Source organism: Muscardinus avellanarius (assembly GCF_963383645.1).
Source record: "Muscardinus avellanarius genome assembly, chromosome: 12".
Classification (NCBI taxonomy): Eukaryota; Metazoa; Chordata; class Mammalia; order Rodentia; family Gliridae; genus Muscardinus; species Muscardinus avellanarius.
In genome coordinates this window covers 37479937-37504191 of record NC_137798.1, presented here as the reverse complement: position 1 = coordinate 37504191, position 24255 = coordinate 37479937, and the positions used below count along the sequence as shown (strand labels likewise).

Genomic DNA, 24255 nt, shown 5'->3' with positions numbered 1-24255 from the left:
TTTAAAAATATAATTCCTGTTAATTTTTTCATAATTTCATATGGGTTTCATGTTATAGTGTTAATATTATTAATGTACTACATTAAATACATTACTATTAGCTTCACCTGTTTTACTTTTACTTTTTTGTGCTTTTATTGGTGCATTATAGTCTCACATCATAATGTAAATCATGTTGATAATGACATATGTGAACATAGAACTTGGTGCCCCCCCCACCTATTTCCCACCCTCCCAATATAGTGTACCCAAACTGACACTCACATGTATATTCACATGTACACACATAGTAAATGGTAGTATTTCTATTAATGAACCTTAGTCTTTCTCCTTTTATCCTCCCTTACCCTTAGAGCTATTTTCTGGTTCCAATGAGATTTCTCCTCCATTATCTGGAATCCCTCCTGTATCCCAATTTCTTCCTATTCTGCACATATTAGAGAAAACATAACGACCTTTCACTCTTTGTGATTGGAGAATCTCACTTAACATAACGTTCTCCATAACTACTATAAAATGACATTTGTGGTTCATATTTCCACTGGACGATGCTGCACTGGACAATTAAAGTCTGATCATAGAATCTATTTTGGTAGTCATACTATTTAATGTTTTAATGCCCTTAAGATAAGCCAGGTAAGGTAGTACATTCCTGTAATCCCAGGACTTGGGAGGCTGAGATAGGAGGATTGCAAACTCAAAGCTAATCACAGCAACTTAGTGAGACCCTGTTTCCAAATAAAAAATAAAATAGGGCTAGTGGTCTAGCTTGGAGATAGAAGGCTCCTGGGTTCAATCCCAGCATCACACACACACACACACACACACACACACACACACACACACACACACACACACACACAGAATGAGAGAGAAATGAAACATTTCTTTACAAGACAGGTAAACCATCACAGTTCTTTGTTTTTAGTTGGAAGCACATTAACAAAGCATGGTAACAGTGTCATATGATGTTATGGTTAGATGAAAAATGTCCCCTGAAGAGCTCATGTATTAATGTTCACAGATGATATAATTAAGTCATGAGGCTTCTGCTGGAAAACACCAAATGGCAGAGGACACGGGTACCACGGAAGGGCCTGAGGCCCCAGGGCCCAGGGATGGGAAGTTGAGGCAGCTTCAACAGAGGTTTGGCAGCGGCCTCCAGGGTCGTGGTCATGACATTGGTTGCAGTCGGGGTCGCGGCCACAAGCTTAAGGGGGCAAGGCAGAGGACAAGGAATAGATCCCCAACACCAAGCTAGGTCACCTGGTTAAGGACAAGAAGATCCTGAAGGGATCCCTCTTCTCCCTGCCTCTTAAAGAGTCTGAGGTCATTGACATTTTCCTGGGTGCATCACTCAAGGATGAGGTTTTGAAGGTCTTGCCTGTGCAGGAGCAGCCCTGTGCTGGCCAGCAGACTTGGTTCAAGGCATTTGTTACCATTGGGGACTGCAATGGTTATGCTGGTCTGGGGTTTAGCTCCAATGAGGTAGCCACTGCTATTCGAGGGGTCATCATCTTTGCCAACCTTTCCATCGTCCTGTGTAAAGAGGTTACCAGGGAAACAAGATTGGCAAGCCCCACACTGTCCCTTACAAGGTGACAGAACCCTGTGGTTCTGTGCTGGTCTCCTCATCCCTGCCCCCAGAGGCACTGACATTATCCACCTAAGAAGCTGCTGCTGATGACTGGGACTGATGACCACTACAACTCTGCCAGGGGCTACACTGCCACCTAGGGCAACTTTGCCAAGGCCACCTTTGATGCCATCTCACATACCTACCTGACCCTCGACCTTTAGAAAGAGACTGTGTTTACCACATCTCCCTATCAGGAGTTCACAGATCATCTTGTAAAAACCCACACCAGAGTCTATGCAGAGGACTCAGGCTCTACCTGTGGCTGTGACATAGGGTTTTTATACTACAAAAATAAAGTGAATGAAGACTGGCCAAAAAGAAAAGCTCAGCCAGGTGTGGTGGCACACACTTGTAATCCCAGCCAGGCGTGGTGGCACACACTTATAATCCCAGCACTTGGGAGGCTGAGACAGGAGGATTGCAGTTCACGGGCAGCCTCAGCTACCTAGTGAGGCCCTGTTTCAAAATAAAGGATTGGGCTGGGGGTATAGCTCGAAGGGAGAATGTCCCTGGGTTCCATCCCCAGTACTGCCAAAAAAAAAAAAAAAAGAAGAAAGAAAGAAAAAAAAAAGCCATGAAGGTTGTAATTTCATCAGTGGATAAACCCACTGTGGTGGATTTACCAAGGCATGAGCGGCAAACTAAGCCAGTGAGGGCTGGGGCTGGAGAAGGTGGGTCCCTGGGGGTGTGGGCTTAGGGGCTGTACTTTTTGACTCTCCTTACTTGCTGGCTCCGGCCCTCCTGTTTCCAGCCTCCATGATAGGAGACCAGAGTCATTGCTCCCTCCTAATAAAAAGCTTAGGAACAGTCCTCTGTGACCACTGAGATTTTGAATGGGGAAACATAATATAAAAAGGAAGAACATCAGAATATCCAAATATGTTCATAAATTTTTTTCTCTCTTAAATAGGAAAGAATTCATGTCCATATGACCCCTGCCGAAAATGTCTTTCATTCTGTGAATATTTTATGTATTGTTAAGCTGTTTATGTTTATTGTAGAGCTATTGTGTGTATCCTTTCACAGTAGAAACATTACAAAACAGACGCTTTGCTACAGCTTAATTTACATAATGCCATTGAGATGCAGCTGTAAGCATGCTCAATCATTTTTTTAATGTCGCATCAAAGTATAAGCTCCTTTTTTCTTTTTACCTCAGCTGGTTTTCCTGAAAGAAAGCAAATATTACATGCCAGACTGACATCAGCCACCGCAAACATTTAACATGCTATTCTTATGTTATTTCAATTCATCATTGGCTCAGAAGGGTACTTCTTTTATTAACTTTTAAAAAATTGACTCTCTTGGAATATCAACATTGTTCTGAATATTGGATTTTTGTGTCTAAATGTACTGAATTAAGCAGGCTCAAAAGGCCCCAATTTTAATTTCTTTTTGACATTTTAAACCCAGATTCAGGTAAGTAACAAGCAAGATTTTCAAGCTACCATATAATCCAATTTCTCAAGGTTACAATCAGGTTAAATGCTTGCCAGTTGGAACCTGTCACAAGGATTAAAAGCTATGTTTTAAGAAAAAGTAAGGAGGAAAAACTCATTGTTAAGTAAGAGAATAAGTAATAATAACTGAAATAGTTTAGATTCATAAGTGCTTTCAGCTCTCCATTAGCCTTGAACCAGTTTCTTTGGTATATAATTGAAGCATATATACAGATATTATAATTTTTTTTAAAAAAGAGATAGCTTGCCGGGCATGGTGGCACACGCTTGTAATCCCCGCGCTTGGTAGGCAGAGACAGGAGGATCGCGCAGGTTCGAAGCCAGCCGTGCGCGCTGGCTTAGGAGACACTGTTTCCAAATAAAAATGTAAAAATAGGTCTGGGAGTGTAGCCTGGAGGTAGAGGGGCTTCCAGGAACCCCAGTACCACAAAAAAAAAAAAAAAAAAAAGAGATAGCTGTTCTTTTCTCTTTCAAAAGTAGTCTACCATGGAAAGAGCAATAAATGTGGGGCCTGCTTCCATGTTTTTCTCAGGGTCCAACTAAGTAGCTCTGAGCTCATCCGATACAACTCAGCTTCTCTATTCCTTGAATTCTTAATATCTAAAATGAGAACTTATGATATGATAACCTCTAAAGTGTATCACTATAACATTCAGAGCTGCCACTTATAGTACTGTGTGTTAAGGTTAGGTAAGCACTGGATATATAATCTCACTTAACTGCCACAATGACCAATGAGATAGCTATTATCACTCTTATTTCTTTTTTTTTTTAGGTTTATTTGGGTTGTTTCTATTTTTTTGTTTCTCATAGCTATCACTCCTATTTCAAAAATAACAGTGACACTAAATTATTTGCTCCAGGTCACATGGTAAATCACAAAACCAAACTTCAAACTATCTAGGTCATCATTTTGGTGACATGCAATAGAGGGACTTGTGCATGGAATTAGGTGGCCTGAAATAGTGAGTCAATATGGTTTAGTAGAATATTTAAGATAGTAATTAAGAGCAGAGTTACAGGGCAGACCCATTTGAACCGTTGTATTACCACTCGGCCTTGTGGTCAAGCCTCAAGCTTCATCGCTGACTTCCCCCAACATCCTGGTCATGGAATTCCCTTTCCCCTTAACCAGCAGTACATCTCTCTCTGCTGTTAGCAGCAGTGACAGACCCTTAACTCCTCCCTATTTTTCAACCCATTAGTTTCCCCTGGCTTTACTTGCCACCTGACTAGAATCCCAATGAGAAGCAGATGTGGTGAAGACTCTGTTGGTACCCTAAAATGTCTCCCCCATGATATTCCAGTGTCCACAGTACTAAAGCACACTCTGGGTTATTCACAGAAATTGCAGTTAAGTATGTGGGCCCAAGGGAATGGGGTTATATCCCTGGCAGAGAACTTGTCTGGCATACACAAGGCCTTGGGTTCTACTTCTAGAACCACTGGGGGAAAGGGAGGGGGTGAAAGTGGGCCTTGGAAAGAAGCAAACAACTTGGTAGGACAGCCCGGATGCCCCACTGAACACATGGACAACTTGGTAGGACAGCCCGGATGCCCCACTGAACACATGGACAACTTGGTAGGACAGCCCGGATGCCCCACTGAACACATGGACAACTTGGTAGGACAGCCCGGATGCCCCACTGAACACATGGACAACTTGGTAGGACAGCCCGGATGCCCCACTGAACACATGGACAACTTGGTAGGACAGCCCGGATGCCCCACTGAACACATGGACAACTTGGTAGGACAGCCCGGATGCCCCACTGAACACATGGACAACTTGGTAGGACAGCCCGGATGCCCCACTAAACACATGGGTAACTTTATGTGAGTTTATAACCTTCAGGATGGGGGAAATAATGCCCTCCATGTCACAGGATTACTGTGACGCTGAGTTTAAGTGAACCACATAGAACATTCTAGTGTAAAACACACATGAACTTCTGAGAGATCGTGGGGAAAGACATAGATGAAAAGACACATGCCTCTAAGAGGCAATTAGGTCTGCAATGCAGAATGCTATTCCTCTCATAAAGATTATAACTTAAAAGAACATTTTTCTAAATATGATGAAATTACCCAATTGTGAAGAAGGAAGTCACATGTGTTATGTCACATGCAGCCAGTTAGTATGTATTCCTAAATAAAACTAATTTAAACAGTACCTTGTATGGCCTCTAAAGGCAATGTTAAAAGGTATTAGTCCATTTTTCATTTCTATAGCAAAATACCTGAGGTAGGCTAACATTTTCAAAAAAAGATGATTACTTTGCTCACAATTATGAAAATTAAAGAGTGTGGTGCTGCCATCAGTTTGGCTCTGGTAAGGACCTTATAGCAGATGATGGGAGCTTGTTGGAGAGGAAGAGATTATACCACCAAACAAGAAGCCAGACACTGGTTCAGGGGTCAATCTCACTCTTATTCTCATGAGAGCTCCGGGCCTCCACCATTCCTTCCAAGACCTAAAGACTTCGCACTAGACCACCCTCTGAAAGATGCACCACCACAATGAGGACCGTTTCCAACACATGATTTTGGAAGGACAAATCACATCCAAACCATAGTAATATAAAAATAATAACTTCCCAGAGAATCAAGTGGGATCACTTTATGATCATATAGGAAAAATAATGCTCAAAGATGAAAAATATTACTTCCATTCTCATGTAAGATCACCTATTTTTAAACTTTTTTTTTTTTTTAGTGCCAGTAGGCCAGAGAATCAGGTAAAATAGGACTAGCTAGATGCTGAAAAACCTCTATGACCAATATCGCAAATATGAATCCTAAAGGCATTCAGGGGTGAAAACATGGAACTCTTGGTTCAAATCAATAACTTACTGCCACAAATAGTTACTTTGCCAAATAAACAATAAACCACAATTCTGATATTCATTACCAAGAAGATGTTTCACATAACAATGTGTACAAACTTTGGTAATTAAAATAAAAAATGCAAAGAAAACATTGATAAGAATCATCTACTTGAAGTTCTAAGATCATCTAATTTTTCCAAGACAATATAATCATTAATCTTTATAAGTAAACACTAAAAGTTCTAGACCACAGTAGAATTTTTTTATTAGCAGAAAAAGTAAACCACAGGAAAAATAAAATTTCTTTTATAAAAAATAACTATTTACAAGGCTAACATATTTATAGAATTGTCAGAATAGCTTATTGGGAAAAAAAAATAAGCCTAATGACCAGCATTAGACTATTCCATGGTCTCATTTTTCTTGGTAACATAACTAACCCACCTTTCTTGGGCTCCTTGTGACACCTGACTTGTGATCACATAGCTAAATGCAAGTACAAGTATGTGCACCACATTAGGCCTGGCCAATAAAAAGCCTTCCATGTACATGTCTGCACTCTTTCCCTTCTGAATGGCTAGAGTGAAGATGGTCCCAAGGGTGATTTTAGAAGTCACATGTAAAACAGCAGGGGGTCCAACAGACTAAGTGACCACATGGAAGAACACTAGCCTACTTACTGTTCATCTACTAGTGTGGTTAACATCAGCAAGAAATAAATGTTTATTGTATTTGTATCAGATATTTTGGGGTCTTTTTTTGAGAGCAATTAGCCTACCTTTATGCAAAATTTAAATAATGCTAAATTTTAGTCATTAAGATTTTAGCAACATAATAACTGTATATTAAGAGGATAGTTTAGGTCCATCTAAAATACCAAAGAAATAAAGAAATCTCAAAGACAGTATTTATCTAAATTTCTGGTTAAAATTCTTATAAGAAAATAAAGGAACTAGTCAAAATGTTTGGGCCAAATACATAGACATTTATAAATTATAACTTTCTGTTTTATGATACCACTCAAAAGAACAATTATAATAAGCAACATTAATTATATGATATTATATCAATCTTATTGTATAGATTGTGTCAAAAACTATCTAAATCATTCATGTATATTAGTTCCTTAATTTCTCCTCTCAATCCCCTGAGAGAAATACAACTACAATCCCTACATATTTTTTTTTTTTTTTTTTTTGGTGGTACTGGGGTTCCTGGAAACCTTTCTACCTCTGGGCTACACTCCCAGACACCTATTTTTTTTATATTTTTACTTGGAAACAGGGTCTCTTAAGCTAGCGCGGCTGGCTTCGAACCTGCGTGATCCTCCTGTCTCCACCTCCCGAGGACGGGGATTACAAGTGTGTGCCACCAGGTCTGGCCAATCCCTATATTTTGAATAAGAAAATGGAGGCATAGAGTAACACGTTCACATCATACAGCTACAAAATGACAAGAGCTGGAATGTGAACTCTACAATTCAGATTTCTAAACTCCTGCTTGTCACTACTAGGTAAAAATGTCTCCGTAAGTAAGTATCCCATCACCAAAATAATTAAAATAAAGTTTAGAAGGTAATTTATTTTCAACCACAAAAGAATCCCAAAGAAAATATTAACTATGTGGTTTAACCTCCTCCCCCTTGAACCTGTGTACAAGAGATTACAAATATACAGATGAGCTATAAGTCTAGTTCTGTGTGATGTGAATAATACTAAAAAGGACAGCACCAAATTGACTTTTCGACCAATCTCTTCCTTGACAAATAGTACTAAATCATAACATTCATAGTGAACAAGGGTAGGGATTCATGACTAAGAATCTAACCTCTTATTTCTAGTTTGTTGTCATTCTTATCAAAAATTAGCTGTGGGTAGATTTATTATTAAGAACCTAACTCTCAAAATTCCCTTGATTTTGCCCACTTTGGTTGAAATCCACCCTTCCCTATTTGCTAAGCCTGCCAATTCTTCCTTCAAAAGGTCAAGTACATTCACTCCCCTTTCCATGTTCACTGCCATTATTCTAAATCAGATTCTTACTGCCTATCATCTACACAATTGTTTTTCCTACTTTTTAGACTGTCTTCCCATAAAAGGAAATATTTTATGTCTTACCCCAGTATAAACATAAATGTAGCAAAAGTCCCTGGGACCTCATTCTGCAGGCAGCCATGTGGGGAGGGCCCCGAAGGGTGTGGCCTTGGAGAGTATCTATGTACCTCAGCCTTCCCCTTGCTCCCTCTGCTTCCTGCCACCTTGCCCTAAGGACCCGTAGCCCCTGCTCCTGCTTGGCAGCTAGCATAAATGGAGTATATATGTATAAACTGAAATCTCCAGACCCGTAAGCAAAAAAAAGTCCTTCCTGTAAGAGTTGTGTGTTCCAGGTGTTTGGACCACAATGGTGGGAATGCTGAATGGAACACTCTCTCACTGTATTGATTTCACAATCCCTGGAGGGTCACAACCAGCAGTGTGAATGATCACCGCCAATGCTTTCTTACTGCCTCCACGAGCTCCTATTCTTTCTATTCTTTGCCACCAGCACATAAATTACTGTTATTACTGTTAAATATGTGTAAAGCTGAATATTTTTTACTATTTTTAAAGTTTAGTTTACCTAAAAATACTGAGAAAATCCAGGACTTGACACAGTTGATATCATTCTAGGCAGAGAATAGAGTATTTAATAGTTCATCTCTTCTTCTTTCCCTATCTATGCAATGCATTATAAGAAATCATTTAAATTATCTTCAAAACGTTCTTGCAGACATTACTAAACTCTGTCCATACACATGAATTCCAATGACATCATTGTTTCCATGGCAACTAATGCACTTCAAAAGGGGGGAAAACAGAAAACAAGACGAAAAATCAGAGAAAAAATGGAATAAATCGGAATAAACAAAGCATAACATCTCCCTTGCATTTACGGAACACTTTCTAATTTCAAACATTTTACCATTACTTAGACTCTGAGGCTCTTAAAAGCCAAAGGGATCTCAGAAGTCATCAAATCTACTTCCCACTTTTGGCTGAGACTCCCTTTTCAATGTAGCTGCACCATGCTTGTCAAACTGCTGCAAGATTCTCACACACTCACTCGCAACATTACTGAATGCCTATGTTGGATCTCAGGCTTACGAGATAATTAAGATATCCTACTTTCTTTTTTTTAACAGTTTTTGTATTTTAGAGGGCAAAATAATAAAAACGTGGACAAAAAGAGGGGGCTATCGTAGAGCAGAAAGATGTCCCAAAAAGCCAGAGGAAGGAGCTATTAATTCCATCTTGGAATTAGTCTTGGATTACACAGCTCCAGGGACTTTCATTTCTACTTCTTTTCAGTCCCACATACATTCCATAACTACATCCTGGACTTGGCCATGACCCAGAACTTCTGCAGCTCTGCAAAACTGACTCCAACATTAACTGATCTCAGCAACTTAGTGAGACCGTCCACAACTTAATGTGTCCTTATTTAAAAAATAATAATAAAAAAAAACAAAAGAGGCTGGGGTGGCTCAAAGGTAGAATCCCCTGGGTTCAATCCCTGGTATCACACACACATAAAATTATTGAATCCAGCATTTTTTTAACCTTGCAGTAATAGACAGTGATTTAATGGTATCATGCTTTTTCCCCTGTGGCTGCTAAAAAAATCATGGCATATCTCTACCCTGTATTTATATTCACTAATGGCCTACAATTTATTGACTTTCCTTCTGACTCTGATTTTAATTATTCTTGGTACATTTTTGTTATTGTTTACCTTGTTTTGTCAAATTGTTAAGACGGTAACTACATGTTTCCTATTAAAAGGTGGGCCATCAATGAGCTAAAATGTGGGAAAGAGAAGGAAAAATTTAATCTTTTTCTCACTTTTTCCACAGGTAGTCTATTTAAGTCTATCTATATAATTTCCTAAAATATTCTCTTATTCTTTTTGTCAGTAGGCTATGAGGATTGAGAATAGAGTACTTCTTCAAAAACTCATATTTGGAGGAGGAGGGCCAAGATAGCAGCGGCGGCCAGTATCAGGGAAAGGCAGGTAGATTCATTTTAATCCACCCTGAACTTTTAGGGAAATCTCCTTGAAAGTAGACTGCACCTTCCCCACATGCTCAGGAACTCTGGACAACATACTATGTAAGAAAAATGTTCAGGGTACATCAGATGAAGCCCCACATAAGTGGGTCAGCTGGTGCCATGCATCCTGGGAGGTAAGGGCGCTCCTGGCCACAGCGCTCCTCTGCGCAGTGCTGGGACTGGCTACACTTGAAGCAGCAGAACATGCTCTCCATGGTGAAGCTGTGGGCCTCTGTTATTGGCGGGGAGATAAAACACATTGCTACTAAGTACTTGGGCCCCCAACTCCTGCAAAAGACACATACTGTTTTATTAAAAAATATTGGAGAGGAAGATAGCTGCAGCTGCAGCATAAACCACTGCCAGAGTGGTGTAGGTTGGCAGCGGCTGAATAGGACATGCATCCCTCTGAGAAAGCCTGAACAACAAATTTTGATTTAATAGCTGATTGGGACAACACACAGAAACATTTCCAGTCATGACTTCCTATCTGAAATATAGGAGAGAAAGTGGAAAATGGCGGAATTAGAGGCAAGATGGCAGCACGGCGCCTACCACTGCAAGAAAAGTGATTTTTGGAGGGATATCCCAGAAGAGATCAGAAAGCATACTGTTCCTGCCACACATGCACAGGAATACTTAATAACAACACACTCTAGGAGAGACTAAGAAGGCGGCGGCGGCAGCCAGTATTCAGGAGAGGTAGACAGATCCAACCTAATCCACCTTGATTTTTTGAAGAAATCTCCCCAAAAGTAGACTGTTCCTGCCCCACATGCTCAGGAACTCTGGACAACATACTATGTAAGAAAAAGTTTCACGGAGACAGACCAAGATGGCAGCAGTGGCAGCGGCCAGTATTTGGGAGAGGCAGACAGTTCCAATCTAATCTACCTTGAATTTTTGAAGAAATCTCCCCAAAAGTAGACTGCTCCCACTGCACATGTGCAGGAATTCTGCACAGCACACTATGTAAGAAAAATGTCTGGGGCAAGTTGGAGGAAGCCCCATTCATATTGTGGGCTGGCTCACTGTACTGTACTGGGAGACCTCAGCTCATGGCCACTGCACTCATCTGTGTTGTGCTAGGGGCCAGGCTGTGCTTGGAACAGCGGATCCCACTCTCCATGGTGAAGCTACGAGCCTCCACTTTCAGTGGGGAGATAAAATCCATTGCTGCTAGGGAATTGGGCTCCCAGCTTCTGCAAATGACACATACTGTTTTCTCCTACTTAAAGAAAAAAAAAATATATATATATGGAAAAATAAGAACCTCCATAAACGTTCTGCCCACAGTGACAGGGACTGGAGCGCACCATGTGGCAAGGCCAGGTCTGTAGCCAGTGAGGCCGGACCCAGAGCCTGCCACATGCATGGACGCTGGGTCTGGAGCCAGCGAGGATGGGCCCAGAGCCTGCCCCAGTGCCAGATTGGGTCTGGAGCCAGTGAGGCCTGGCCCGGGACCTGTTGAGTGGTAGGCTGGGAACTGGGGCCTGCTTCACAGCAGAAAGCCAGTGGGTTTCTTCAGCTCTGTGGTCAGGAAGGACTAGAAGCTGCTACTGCCTCAACTAATCTCTCAGCAGATTTCCAGATCCAAGTGACTTCTATTAGAAAAAACTGGTTGTGGCTTTCAGTAAGTGGGAATAAGTGTGGAGAAATAGAAGCTCTAATACATTGTTGGTGGGATTGCAAGTTGGTGCAACCACTTTGGAGAACAGTATAGAAGATCCTCAGAAGAAGGAAAACGAACTTCCCATATGATCCAGCAATACCACCTCTGGGTATCTACCAAAAAGAATGAAAACCAAAATACCAAACTAATGCATCAACAACCATGTTCATAGCTGCACAGTTCACCATTGCCAAACTATGGAACCAGCCAAGATGTCCTTCAACCAATGAGTGGATTTCAAAAATATGGGATATGTACACAATGGAATTTTTCAGAGCCATAAGGGAGAACAAAATTATGGCATTTACAGTGAAATGTTACACACAAAAAATAAGAAATCAGATGCTTTTCTTAATTTGCAAGATATTAGGGAGAAATAGGTAACAGGAGGAACTCTAGATGAAGAAGGGACCCTACAGAGGAGCAATGAAGATCTGAGGGGATAAGAGGGAGGATAAGGGAAACTCTTTAAAGCACATGATGTACTTAAACATATCAAAGACAATCAGGAAGCCAAGCATGGGTAGGAGGGAGGGGGAGGGAAGGGGATAGGGACTGGGTAAGGGCTGATTGGGTGATGTGTGCATGTATATCTCCACAAGTATTTTATCCCACTGAGATGTATGATTACAATGCACCAATAAAAATTTATTTTAAAAAACTCATATTTGAAGGTAATTTCAGAATTTTCTTGATTAATATAATGTGTAGACATGTTTGCACCTGTGTTTTTAAAGTAACCATAAAGATAAACTGGGAATTTTATATAAGTTTCTGCACAGAACTAAATTAAAACTTGCATTGTATTTTTCAATGACTTATTTCTTCAGTTAGAATTCTGAGCTTCAAGAATTCCAGGAAGATGGCGACCAAGAAAAGCGGGGCTTAAGAGCCCCGCTAACAACCAATCTCCATTACCACAAAATCAGCGCCTTTCATAGCCAGAAAACACCATCACCAGACAAACAAAAAAAATCACCAGGCTTCAGAGAGAAAGTGGACTGAGAACAAAGCTCAGAGCCACAGAGGAGATACACCGGCCTCACGCCCGAGGACGCGGCAGCAGCGCCATACTGCCGGCAGCAGTGGCGAGTTCACTGGACGGCTACAGCAAGCCGAGGTGAGCCGCTGGGGAACAGCCAGGTGGGATTTTTCAGCGCAGGGAACATCTAAAGCTCCCAGTGGCTGAGCTCAGCACACGCTGCAGGGACTCAGAGTGGAACTCAAAACCAAGAAGAAATAAGCCAGTCTCACGGCCGAGGGCGTAGCAGCAGCGCCATATTGCCACCGGCGGCAGCAGCAGCGAATTCACCAAGTACAGTACAGCTACATATGCGAACTCAAGAACAGTGAGTCAAATTGCGGGCCACAGAGGAGAAACCCCAGTACTGTACTCCCTGGGACTTGACCCAGTGGGGGAGTGGTGGTGGCAGAGATATCACACCATAGGAGAACGTGCAACCTGGCACTCCCCATAGTTTAAAGCAGCCTCTATCGACTCCCTGGGTCGGAGACTCTATGATACAACCCAGTAAAGGAGTAGTGGGGTCTGAGATACTACTGACTCGAGATCCAGAGCACCTTAAGTGAAGTCATAGTGACCCAAGGGAAGAACCCAGAAGGCACAAACTTCCTAAATCATGGGAAAGAAGAATAACACTGGAGCAATGAATGCCCACAACCCCACAACATCAGAACCCGATAAAACAGAAATTCAGAGATTTCTAGAAGATTAAATCAGGAAAATAACTGTAGAAATAATAGAGGTGCTTCGAAAAGAACTCAGAGAGAGGCAAAGAGCGATAAAGGATGCAATTAATGAAGTAAAGGCCTCAATTCAAAGCACAAACAACCGATTAGACCACATGGAGAACAGAATCTCGCTCTTAGAAGATGATCATTCCAAAAATTAGTTTCTAATCTAGGAAAAAAATATCCGACAGCATGAATCTGATATTGAAGAAATATGGGCCCATTTTAAGAGAGCTAACCTAAGAATAATTGGAATAGAGGAGGGAAAAGAAAGTGAAACCAAAGGGATCAACAATCTCTTCAAGGAAGTAATAGCAGAAAATTTTCCAAACATACAGCAAGAGGTTGATACACAGGTCCAGGAAACTTATAGAACTCCCTTTAGACAGGATCGGAGAAGAGGATCCCTGCCGAAAGCCAGCTAGTCCAATGGGGCGCGAGTTTGCTCGCGGTCGAGGGTCTCAGTAAAGGTGGGGAAGGACAGAGTGATTTTCTACAGATTCTTATCTGTAGCGTTTCTTTCCTAGGAAAATAATCCTATGATCGGCGCTTTAAAAAGAACCTGACATGGATCGATGCTTCTTGTGCAATCGAACACTTTATTTTGGACACAAGATTTTTTATATTTTCCCCTCTCCCAGTGAATTTCTAGTAAAAAGAAGTGCAAAACACCCAAGGTACAAAAGAGAGATACACATGCAAATTACCAACCCTGAACAAGACAAAAGTAAAGACCTGGGATATCCCAGGTCTTTGTGTTTGAAATCAGTCCCATTATCTCAGGTGGGCCTTGTGCTCAGGGAGCCCAGCCCCCTTTCGCCTTGCAGCTGCAGAGGCTTCTATTTGGCTAAAAGTCACACCCAAAATCACTTGAAGAATTTAGTTTTTAAGATCACTCGAAGAATCCAGTTTTTAAGAGTTTTCATTCCTAGGGCTTAGTCCAATGTCCTCCTTTATATATAATGGGGGACGAAGTCCGAGATTCCAGCTTTCATATAGTTATCGTAAGGAAAATCCGTGTTCCTTTATGATGATTTAAGGAACTTCGATGAACGTCTGCTGGATTTTGTCTGCAATACTATGCGCTGTCTGAAAACTTAAACTCATGACACAGTTTAGCAGGTAAACACCAAGAAATAACATGAAGTCTTTAGATTTAGTTGTTAGATATATTTCTCTAGCAGCTGAGCATTTTCCTTCTTTTAATAATCCATATTCCTATCACTAACCCTCTGCAACTTTCTTTTCTTTTCTGATTACCCTAATTCTCTCTTTCCCATTCGGGCCAATCTCAGGATAAGCTCTTCTTCATACAAAATACTTTCTTATTCTCACCATATTTTCTTTCTTTCATCTTTACACATCTATTTTTATTTGTCCGTTGTTTTGACATAGCTATTTTTAACCAGGTGGTGTCCCTGTATTGAAGGTCGAAGGTGGACTGGAATGCTGCTTCTAATTACCATTTGAACAAGGCTCATCTAATTACCATTTGAGCAAGGCTGAAAGTTTACTGGAAGGACATGGATTCAATTTTCACTCACAGTCCTGATCTTATTTCCACCGGAGCAATTTCATGTGGAAAGTTAAAAGAATCATTACTAAAAGAATAGTAGTTATGAAAGAATATCTAAGAGTGGAGAATACTTTTTGCCAGCAACCACACCTTCTCTCGGGGCTTATTTCTCACTTTGAGAATCGCCTATGACTACATGGATTCTCACACATGTAGATGCCGAGATGGGGTGGGCAGCAAAGTCTTGGCAGATCCCCACGCCACATAATTGTCAAAATGACCAATGTGGAAGCCAAGCAGAGAATCTTAAAGGCAACAAAAACAAAGGGCCAAGTGACATTCAGAGGCAAGCCAATTAGAATCACTCCAGACTTCCCAAACCAAGTCATGAGAGCCAGAAGGGCTTGGAGTAACATATTCCAAACTCTGAAAGAAAACAACTTCCAGCCAAAAATTTCCTACCCAGCAAAGCTTTCTATCAAATTAGATGGAGAAATAAGAAGCTTCCATGACAAACAGAAACTGAAGGAATTTATGTCTTCAAAACCAGCACTAGAGAAAATACTCAAAGAGATTAACTACAAAGAAGAAATAGGTAACACACACCAGAACCAGAGAAACAAGAGTTTCCATCCAACAGACAACTAAGATTGGTTATCTGTGGAGATTCATTATTTATGTTAGTCTTTTACCTATCTCTAAATGGTATTGTTTGCCTTTATTGTTGTTAATTTTTAGAATTTCTAGTTGGAATATTAATATACCTTCAGATATAGCATTTGGAAATATTTTATCCCATTCTATTAGTAACTGTTAACTCTGTTTACATTGTCTTTGGTTATACAATATTTTTTTCTATTTTTTAGGGAGTTTGTATACTCTTCTGTTGCCTGTGCCATTGAAATCATATCCAAGAAATCACTGCCAATTTCAATGTTGTGAGGTTTTATGACCCAGATTTTCTCCTAAAAGTTTATAGTCTTAAGATTTATATTTAGGTCTTTTATCTATTTTGAGTTAATATTTGTATATGGGATTAGGTAAGGGTCCAACTTTATTCTTTTCCATGTAATTATTATGTTTCAACAATATTTAGTTAAAAGATTATTATTTCTACCACCAAATGTCCGTGGAAACCTTGTCAAAAATAACTTGACAATATAGGGAAGAATTTAGCTCTAGGCTTTTATTTAACTCCAATGGTTTATATATCTGCCTTTAGAATAGAACTACACTGTTTCAATTATTGTAGCTTTATATGGTTTGAAATCAGAAAATATATATCTTCTAGCTTTGTTCTTTTTCAAGATCGTTTTGGGTATCTAGAACCCATATTCCATATTAGGATAGATTTTTTTCTGAAAAATAAATATATAAATATATGATAGTTTCACCTAAAAAAATAGAAAAAAAATATTCTCTGGTAAGAAAGAAAGCAAAAAGAAATATTGAAATGTTATCTTTAAGTCATCAAAAGCTTGGTATCGGACAAATGAAACTGTTATGTGAGATTATCATTTTTAATTTTGGATAAATTGCTATAATACTAGATGTCAACCACTAAGCCAAGCATGGGAAGGAGGGATGGGGAGAGAATGGGGTGGGGATCGGGTGGGGGCTGACTGGGCAATGCGTGCATGTATGTCTACAAAAGTTTGTATCCCACTATGATGTATGAATACAGTGCACCAATAAAAAATAAAAAATAAATTAAAAAAAAAAGAATTCTGAGTTTCATAGTATTCAACAGAGAAGCTGAAAAAAGCTTACAGGCACGTGAACTTTCCGGAACATCTCGGCACCCTTGCGTGCATCCATCAGTGCGATGTCCTGGGGGGTAGAGACAATGACTGCACCTGAGCAAGAGAGAAGCAAACAAGACTACTTTGATGTTCCTCATGAAGAGATTGTTCCTAACGCTATGTTGCTTATAAGTCCAACTAGTTTACATTAACTGGGTAATCCGCATACATTTTGCATAAATGAATAAGAAATAAATGTTGAGCCAGGCGTGGTGGCGCATGTTTGTAATCCCAGCATCTGGGAGGCTGAGACAGGAGGATCACGGGTTTGTGGACAGCCTCAGCTACTTCATGAGGCCCTCCACAACTCAGTGAGACCTTGTTTCAAAATAAAGAATTAAAAAAATAGGGCTGGGGGGTGTAGCTTAGAGGTAGAATGCCCCTGGGTTCCATCCTCTGCACTGCAAGAAAAAAAAAGTCTACTTTGCTCTTGCCAATGTTTGACTCCTCATTTCTAAAATCATAATTGATCAGTGATTCAGGGTCATCATTACATCACTGGAGCCTCTTCTCATTCCAACAGTGTACTAGTGAGATAGATGTATAAGGCAGGTCATCCTTTCAAGAAGTTAATAGTCTGCCTGGGAGACCAAAAAAATCAGAACTCTAACACAATGTGCTAAGCATTATATCAGAGGTCTGTACAGGGTGTTACAAAGTTATAAAGGAGGGACAGGAATGAATGCTAACTGCGAGAGAGGATGGTGCACCATCATGGATGGGGCTGGGGGCTGGAACCAAAGAAAGGAGCAATAAGAAAACGTTTCTAGAATGAGGCTATTTCTAAGCTGAGTTCCAAAAGTTTTCACACTGTAGAGATGGTTTGGTGGGGGATAAACTGAGAGTTGTGGCATAAATTCAGATTCAAAGTGGTGGTGGCTTGAATTAAGGCAGGTCTGGAGTGGAGATCACCTGGATCACCTTTATTAGCCCTATAAAAAACAGATGGTACTGGGATATACAGTTTTGAGAAAAAGTACAGTACGGTTTTTCTTTAAGTGAAAACAACAAAGGCCTGGTTATGATTGGCAGAAGCTATGAATTTCTTAAAATTTGTGGTTTCTTCTACATTTGAACTTTTTCTTTTTTTTTTTTTGCAGTGCTGCAGATGTGGTTTCTTTTAGCTAATAACCCCCAAATAATTAACATAAATATATTATAGATGAGGTAGCTGGCTGATTAGCACCTTATAACTAAATACATAGTGCCAAGACATTTCAGACCACAAGCCATTTAACTGCTATCATATGGCACTGTGTCACAGCTAATGTAAATAGGGAAAGAATTAACAATAAATAACTGATTATACCAAGTGAACATCAATACTGTCCAAAGAAATATTCCGAAAGAAGTTAAAGTAGAGAAAAGTAGTGGCACAAGCAAGTTATTACAATAACGTGGTAATAAAGGCATGCCAAACCAAAACCTGGGCAATAGTAAGCTACAAATTCATCTTGTAATTGGCATTTTCATTTCAGCAAAAACTTCACCTTCCACATTAAATTAATGTCATTAGCTGGGCGTGGGGCACACGCTTGTAATCCCCATGCTTGGGAGGCAGAGACAGGAGGATCACGCAGGGTCAAAGCCAGCCATGCTGGCTTAAGAGACCCTGTTTCCAAATAAAAAGTATAAAATAGATCTGGGAGTGTAGCCCGGAGGTAGAAGGGTTTCCAGGAACACCAGTACCACCAAAAAAAAAGTCATTAATTTGGATCTTGTTAATTTTATAAGTTTTATAATTTTATAAGTTAATTTTATAAGTTATAAGTTTTACTTTGTATGTGTGTGCTTGTTTCTGGGGATGGAACCCAGGGACATTCTACCTGCAAGCTATATTTCCAGACTGATTTTATTATTTATTTTGAAATAAGATCTCACTAATTTGCTGAGGGCCTCACAAGTTGCTGAGGCTGGCTGAGAACCTACAATCCTCCTGTCTCAGCCTCCCAAGTACTGGGATTACAAGCGTGTACCACCACACCTGACTTAGTTGTACTTAATTTGTTCACTTTTTAACTATATAAGAGCTATAAACAGAAGGAATTTGTGTTTACAAATAGTTAAGAAAATTTATAATAAAAATAAATCAATTGAGGTATGATGAAGGAAATTATTTTTCCTTTAGGAGAATTTGTATTCACTAATCAGGTTTGAGATACACCAGCTTTAGAATTCAAACATCAGGCTGGGTGTGGTGGCGCACACTTGTAATCCCTGTACTTGGGAGGCAGAGACAGGAGGATCATGCAGGTTCGAAGCCAGCCTCACTGGCTTAAGAGACCCTGTTTCCAAAGAAAAATATAAAATAGGTCTGGGAGTGTAGCCCAGAGGTAGAAGGGTTTTCAGGAACCCCAGTACCACCAAAACCAACCAAACAAACAAACAAAAAATCAGGATTTAAAGTTTGATAGTATAGTTTATTTTCTGCATGACAAGTGATTACTTAACCTGAGTGTCATCTACAAAATGATACAATAAAATTTAGATCACAGGGTTGAAATAGTAAACTACTGTATGCAGATGTTTAACAAAGTGCCTTACATTCAATAATGATGGCTGTTGCTAATAGGATCATCATTATTACATTTATTTTTGTTATTAATAAAACGCCTTAGAAGTTGCTGGATAGGTTATTTTCCTCTATGTCATCAAGCAGCTCATCTTACTTTCCAAACTGTTTTATTGACTGATACATATTCTTATTTTGATTTATTCTATCTAACAAACAAAAAATTAGTCAATGGTTCTTTTTCCTCTCTTTTAAAGACTGATAGAAATCACATCTACAAAAAAACCATACTCTACATATCCAACATATTCTTATAATTGGCTACCTTCTAGATTGTTATCAGTCTGTTTCACTGTTTGTTTGTTCATATCCAGCCATTTGCAAGGGTCCTATTATAACTCTGGCCCCACCTAACTATGTAACTAATCTAGGGCAAAGAACTCAGAATCACTCTAGGTCTCAATTTCCTTAGCTGTAAATTCAGTGAATGTGTTAGGTAAGTCTCTAATGTCTCATCTATCTCTGATTATATGATGGAACATTCCCTCTTAGATATAAATATTTACCAAACACCTCTGCTCAACTTGAATGATCTGATAATCTCACTTAAGTGAATGTGAAATGTCTCCTCCAAGAAGTACTGCCTCTCAATCTCAAAGACATCTTCACACACAAATAGGGAGCTTTCGTGGCTATTTTATTCATTATCTTCTCCTTAGTATATACTAATGTACAGAGGGTTTTCTACTGCACTGTCTCATAAAAGTGCTCTTAGCTTTCACATAAGTATTTTGTTGCTTTAAATATTCTTGCCTACTATTTATATCACTGTTAAAAATACAGTTTCATGATTGTTATTATTTGAATGTAATCTGCCCCCAAGGGTTCATTTGGTGGGGACTCATTCCACAGAGTGGTGATGGTGAAGTGACAGAACTTTCACAAAGTGGGGCCTAGTGTGAGGCACTTAGGTCACTGAGAGTCTCCTCAGAAGTGATAAGGAAGTTATCTTGGGACCCCAGTCAGTCTCTGCAAAAGTGAGTGGGTTGTTTGTTGTTCTTGTTGTTTTAATAAAAGAGAGAGTGGAACTCCCGAATTTCTCTGACTTCTGCTTCCTCATGTGATCTTTCCTTGCACACATCATGATACCATCTACCAAGATATGATATAGCTAAGGCAGCTTTCACCAGGAAGGCCTTCATCTTCCTTGGATTTCAGCCTCCAAAACTGTGAGCTAAATAAACTTTTCTTTATAGATATACCTAGCCTTAGGTATAGCTATGACAAACAGTTTAAAACAATGAGCAGTTATATTTCTTTTCATCTCTTTATAAAACAAAACACAATATCATGCACAAAATAGGCACTTCACAAAAGACTAGTGATTTAAAGACTTTCCTATGTTACCAGCATCATCCATTTTATACTACTGCCTCATGAACTTTTAGTAACTCCTTAAACTAGAAGTCAAGAGCTCTGATTTCAGATTTTCTTGATTGTATTATATACTATATAACCTTCGAATAACTCAATCTCAATATATCTCAATTAATTTCTCTATACAAGAAACCTATTTCTATTTCCTGGAAGTTTAAAATGGAGACTAAGAGAAACAGCACATATGAGTCTTGCTGACACTTGGTCTCCACTGCCATAAAAACAGCATTCTGACAAAAGAAAGAAAACACCATAACTTTAAAAAGAATATGATAAGTGAAAGGTAGAGTGAAAAGAGGCTAGAAGGCCGATCAGAGAACAGAAAACTATGCTGCCTGCCTCCAATTGCTGGGGCCACAGCGGCACATCTTGCCTTACCACACTTGACTGCCAGAGACTCAGAGGAAAACAAATGGCTTGAAACAAAGTAAGAAGCTGCAGCTCATCAGAATTATAAGCCCTCGGTTCCTCCTGTGCAAACATCAGCTACAACTTGCAGCACTGGCAGCCAAGCTCACCACGGTCTCCAGAGATTCAGAGCAGTGCTCAACAATACCATAAGTGAACCCACTGTCCCTGCAGGAAAACACCTAGCACAGCCACAGAGACTATCGCAGACACAGTAAACTCACTGAGTCCAAGACTTTGCATTCAACCCAGCAAAGGTGGAGTCTGCTGTTGAACATAGCAAAGGCTTGAAGAGATTCAGGCTCTACATCCATGGAAAGCATAGAGGGAGACCTATACTTAACACTGGATTCAATTAGTAGGATCTCCAAGATAATCACAGACCACCCAGTCATGGTGAACAGGGAGAAGTTAGACCAACCCAGGCCTAGCTGTGGAGAACAGGAAGTCTTATGTATACACAGAGTTTGGTTTCAGAGGCACTCGCCACCTACACAGGCAGGAAGAGACTCAGGCTCCAAATCGGTGGAAAGAATGGTGGAAGACCTACGCTTAACACCAGAAACAGGCCCATTGATACCGGCCATCTGCATAGACTGAGAAAGACTCAGAGAACCAGGCTTGTAGCAGGAAAGGTGCCAGCAGCATTTGGTGTCTGCACAGAGAGAGATTGCAGAGGCCAAGTCTGCTGAGTATTCATTCATATATTCATAGGGTTGAATTATTTTGTTGTTGTCTTGTTTTGTTTTTTGGGTTGTTTTTATTGTATATGTATGCGTGTTTATTTGATCTCTTCCCCATCTCTTTCACAAGCCTCTTCCCTTGTACATATCTATTTGCTTCTCTCCATCCCTTTTCTTTTTTCTTCTCTTTATTTCTCTTTTTTGTTTTGTATTAAATCCACTTTATATCACTATACTATAATATGTTGGTTACTAGAATCCTACTAAATATTGAATATCTCTAATCTCTACTATATACTACCTTACCAAACTCTTACTCTCATTCTATTCGATCCTAACTGTGTCTTTAACCTATTTGTGCATTTATGACTTCACTTTCCTCCTCAATCAACCTTCACTGTTGCATACATCACAACTTGCCCTTGGATATACCAGCTGATACCTAGAGACTGAGAGAAATCTTCCAAAAGCAAAATATACAAATTTCTGAAATCATGAGGAGGAATAACAAAGAAGCAATGAGCTCCCACACCCACACAATAACAGAACCTGACAACACAGAATTGCAAGGATCACTGAAGAACAAATCAGAAATTTAATAGTATAAATGATACAGGATTTCTGATGAAAATTTAGAGAAAGCCTGAAAGAAACAAAGGATGCAATCATTCAAGTGAAGGTATCAATACAAACTATAAACAACATATTAAACCACAGGGAAAATAGAATCTCACTCTTTTAAGATGATCACTTAAAAAATGAACAAATAGCCAGGCATGGTGGCGCACACTTGTAATTCCCCAGGCTTGGGAGGCAGAGACAGGAGGATCACGCAGGTTCGAAGCCAGCCGTGCTGGCTTAGGAGACCCTGTTTCCAAATAAAAATATAAAAAGTAGGTCTAGGAGTGTAGCCCAGAAGTAGAAGGGTTTCCAGAAACCCCAGTACCACCACCAAAAAACAAAAAAGAACAAATAGTAACAAATAGAAAAAACAATTCAACAGCATGAATGGGACATTGAAAAGATATGGGCCCACCTTCAAAAAGCAAACCTAAAAATAATATGCATAGAAGAGGAAATAGAAGGTAAAACCAAAAGAATCAACAATCTTTTCAAAGAAGAAATATCAGAAAAACTTCCAAACAGAACAAGAGGTCAATACCCAGGTACAGGAAACTTATAGAACCCCCTTTAGACAAGATCAGAAAAAAGTTTCACCATACCACATAACAGTCAAACTGACCAATGTAGAAGTCAAGGAGAGAATCTTAAAAGCAACAAAAACAAAAGACCAAGTGACATTCAGAGGCAAACCAATTAGAATCACCCCAGTCTTCCCAAACCAAGTCATGAAAGCCAAAAGGAACTGAAGTAGCACATTCCAAAGTCTGAAAGAAAACAACTTGCAGCCCAAATTTCTTTACCTAGCAAAACTATCTCTCAAATTAGACGAAGAAATAAAAATCTTCCACAACAAACAGAAGCTGAAGGAATTTATGTCTTCCAAACCAGCACTACAGAAAACACTCGAAGAGATTAACTGTAAAAAAAAATAATAATAAATACCAGAATCAGAGAAAAAAGAATTTCCATCAAGCAAACAACTAAGCAAAGAACAACACGACCTTAAATAGAAGTTAAAACTCAAAATATTAGAAATGAATAATTATATCTCAATCATCACACTGAACATAAATGGCCTCAACTCTCCCCAAAAAATACATAAGGTGGAAAAATTGAATAAAAACCAGAATCCAACAATCTGCTGCCTGCAAGAAACATACAAGTAAAGATAGTCACAAACAAAAGGTAAAGGGGTAGAACAAGGTAATCCATGTAAACAGAACTCAAAGAGAAGCAGGAGTAGCAACTATGATATCAAATGAGTTAGAATTCAAGCCCAAGCTTATTAGAAGAGACAAAGCAGGTCTTTTTTTTTTAAACTGGTAAAAGGAACAATCCATCAAGAATAAATAATTATAGTAAACATTTATGCCCCAAACATAGGTGCAGCTACTTTCATAAAACAAACATAAGTCCCAATACAATGATACTGGGAGACTTCAACACCCCTCACACCATTAGACCAATCTTCTAGACAAATGGTCAGTAAAGATGCCTCAGATCTAAAGAACACCAAAACCAAATGGACCTATTAGACACATATAGAATATTCCACTCAACTACACAACCAAATGGACCTATTAGACACATATAGAATATTCCACTCAAATACAGCAGACTTCACATTTTTTCTCAGATACTAACAGAACCTTCTCCAAAATAAATCACATCCTGGGCCACAAAGTGAGCATTCCCAAATTTAAAAAATATGATATACTGCCGGGAGTGGTGGTGCACGCTTGTAATACCCGTGCTTGGGAGGCAGAGACAGGAGTATCGCGCAGGTTCGAAGCCAGCCGCTCGCGCTAGCTTAGGAGACCCTGTTTCCAAATAA

At 39.6% G+C, this 24255-nt stretch overlaps 1 protein-coding gene and 1 pseudogene across 2 annotated transcripts in view; one reads left to right on the top strand and one right to left on the bottom strand.

Annotated features, from left to right (window-relative positions):
* The window catches only part of NUBPL (NUBP iron-sulfur cluster assembly factor, mitochondrial), a gene marked incomplete at both ends in the record, with an annotated part of 253458 nt that overhangs the window by 18805 nt on the left and 210398 nt on the right, over window positions 1–24255 (bottom strand). The window contains one exon of the mRNA XM_080707130.1: window positions 16726–16811. Coding sequence (XP_080563256.1) covers window positions 16726–16811 — 86 coding nt within the window. The remainder of the gene's footprint in view (window positions 1–16725; window positions 16812–24255) is intronic.
* LOC308271512 (small ribosomal subunit protein uS5-like) lies at window positions 1067–2022 on the top strand (annotated as a pseudogene). The gene has a single exon. The product of its transcript is annotated as a small ribosomal subunit protein uS5-like (transcript).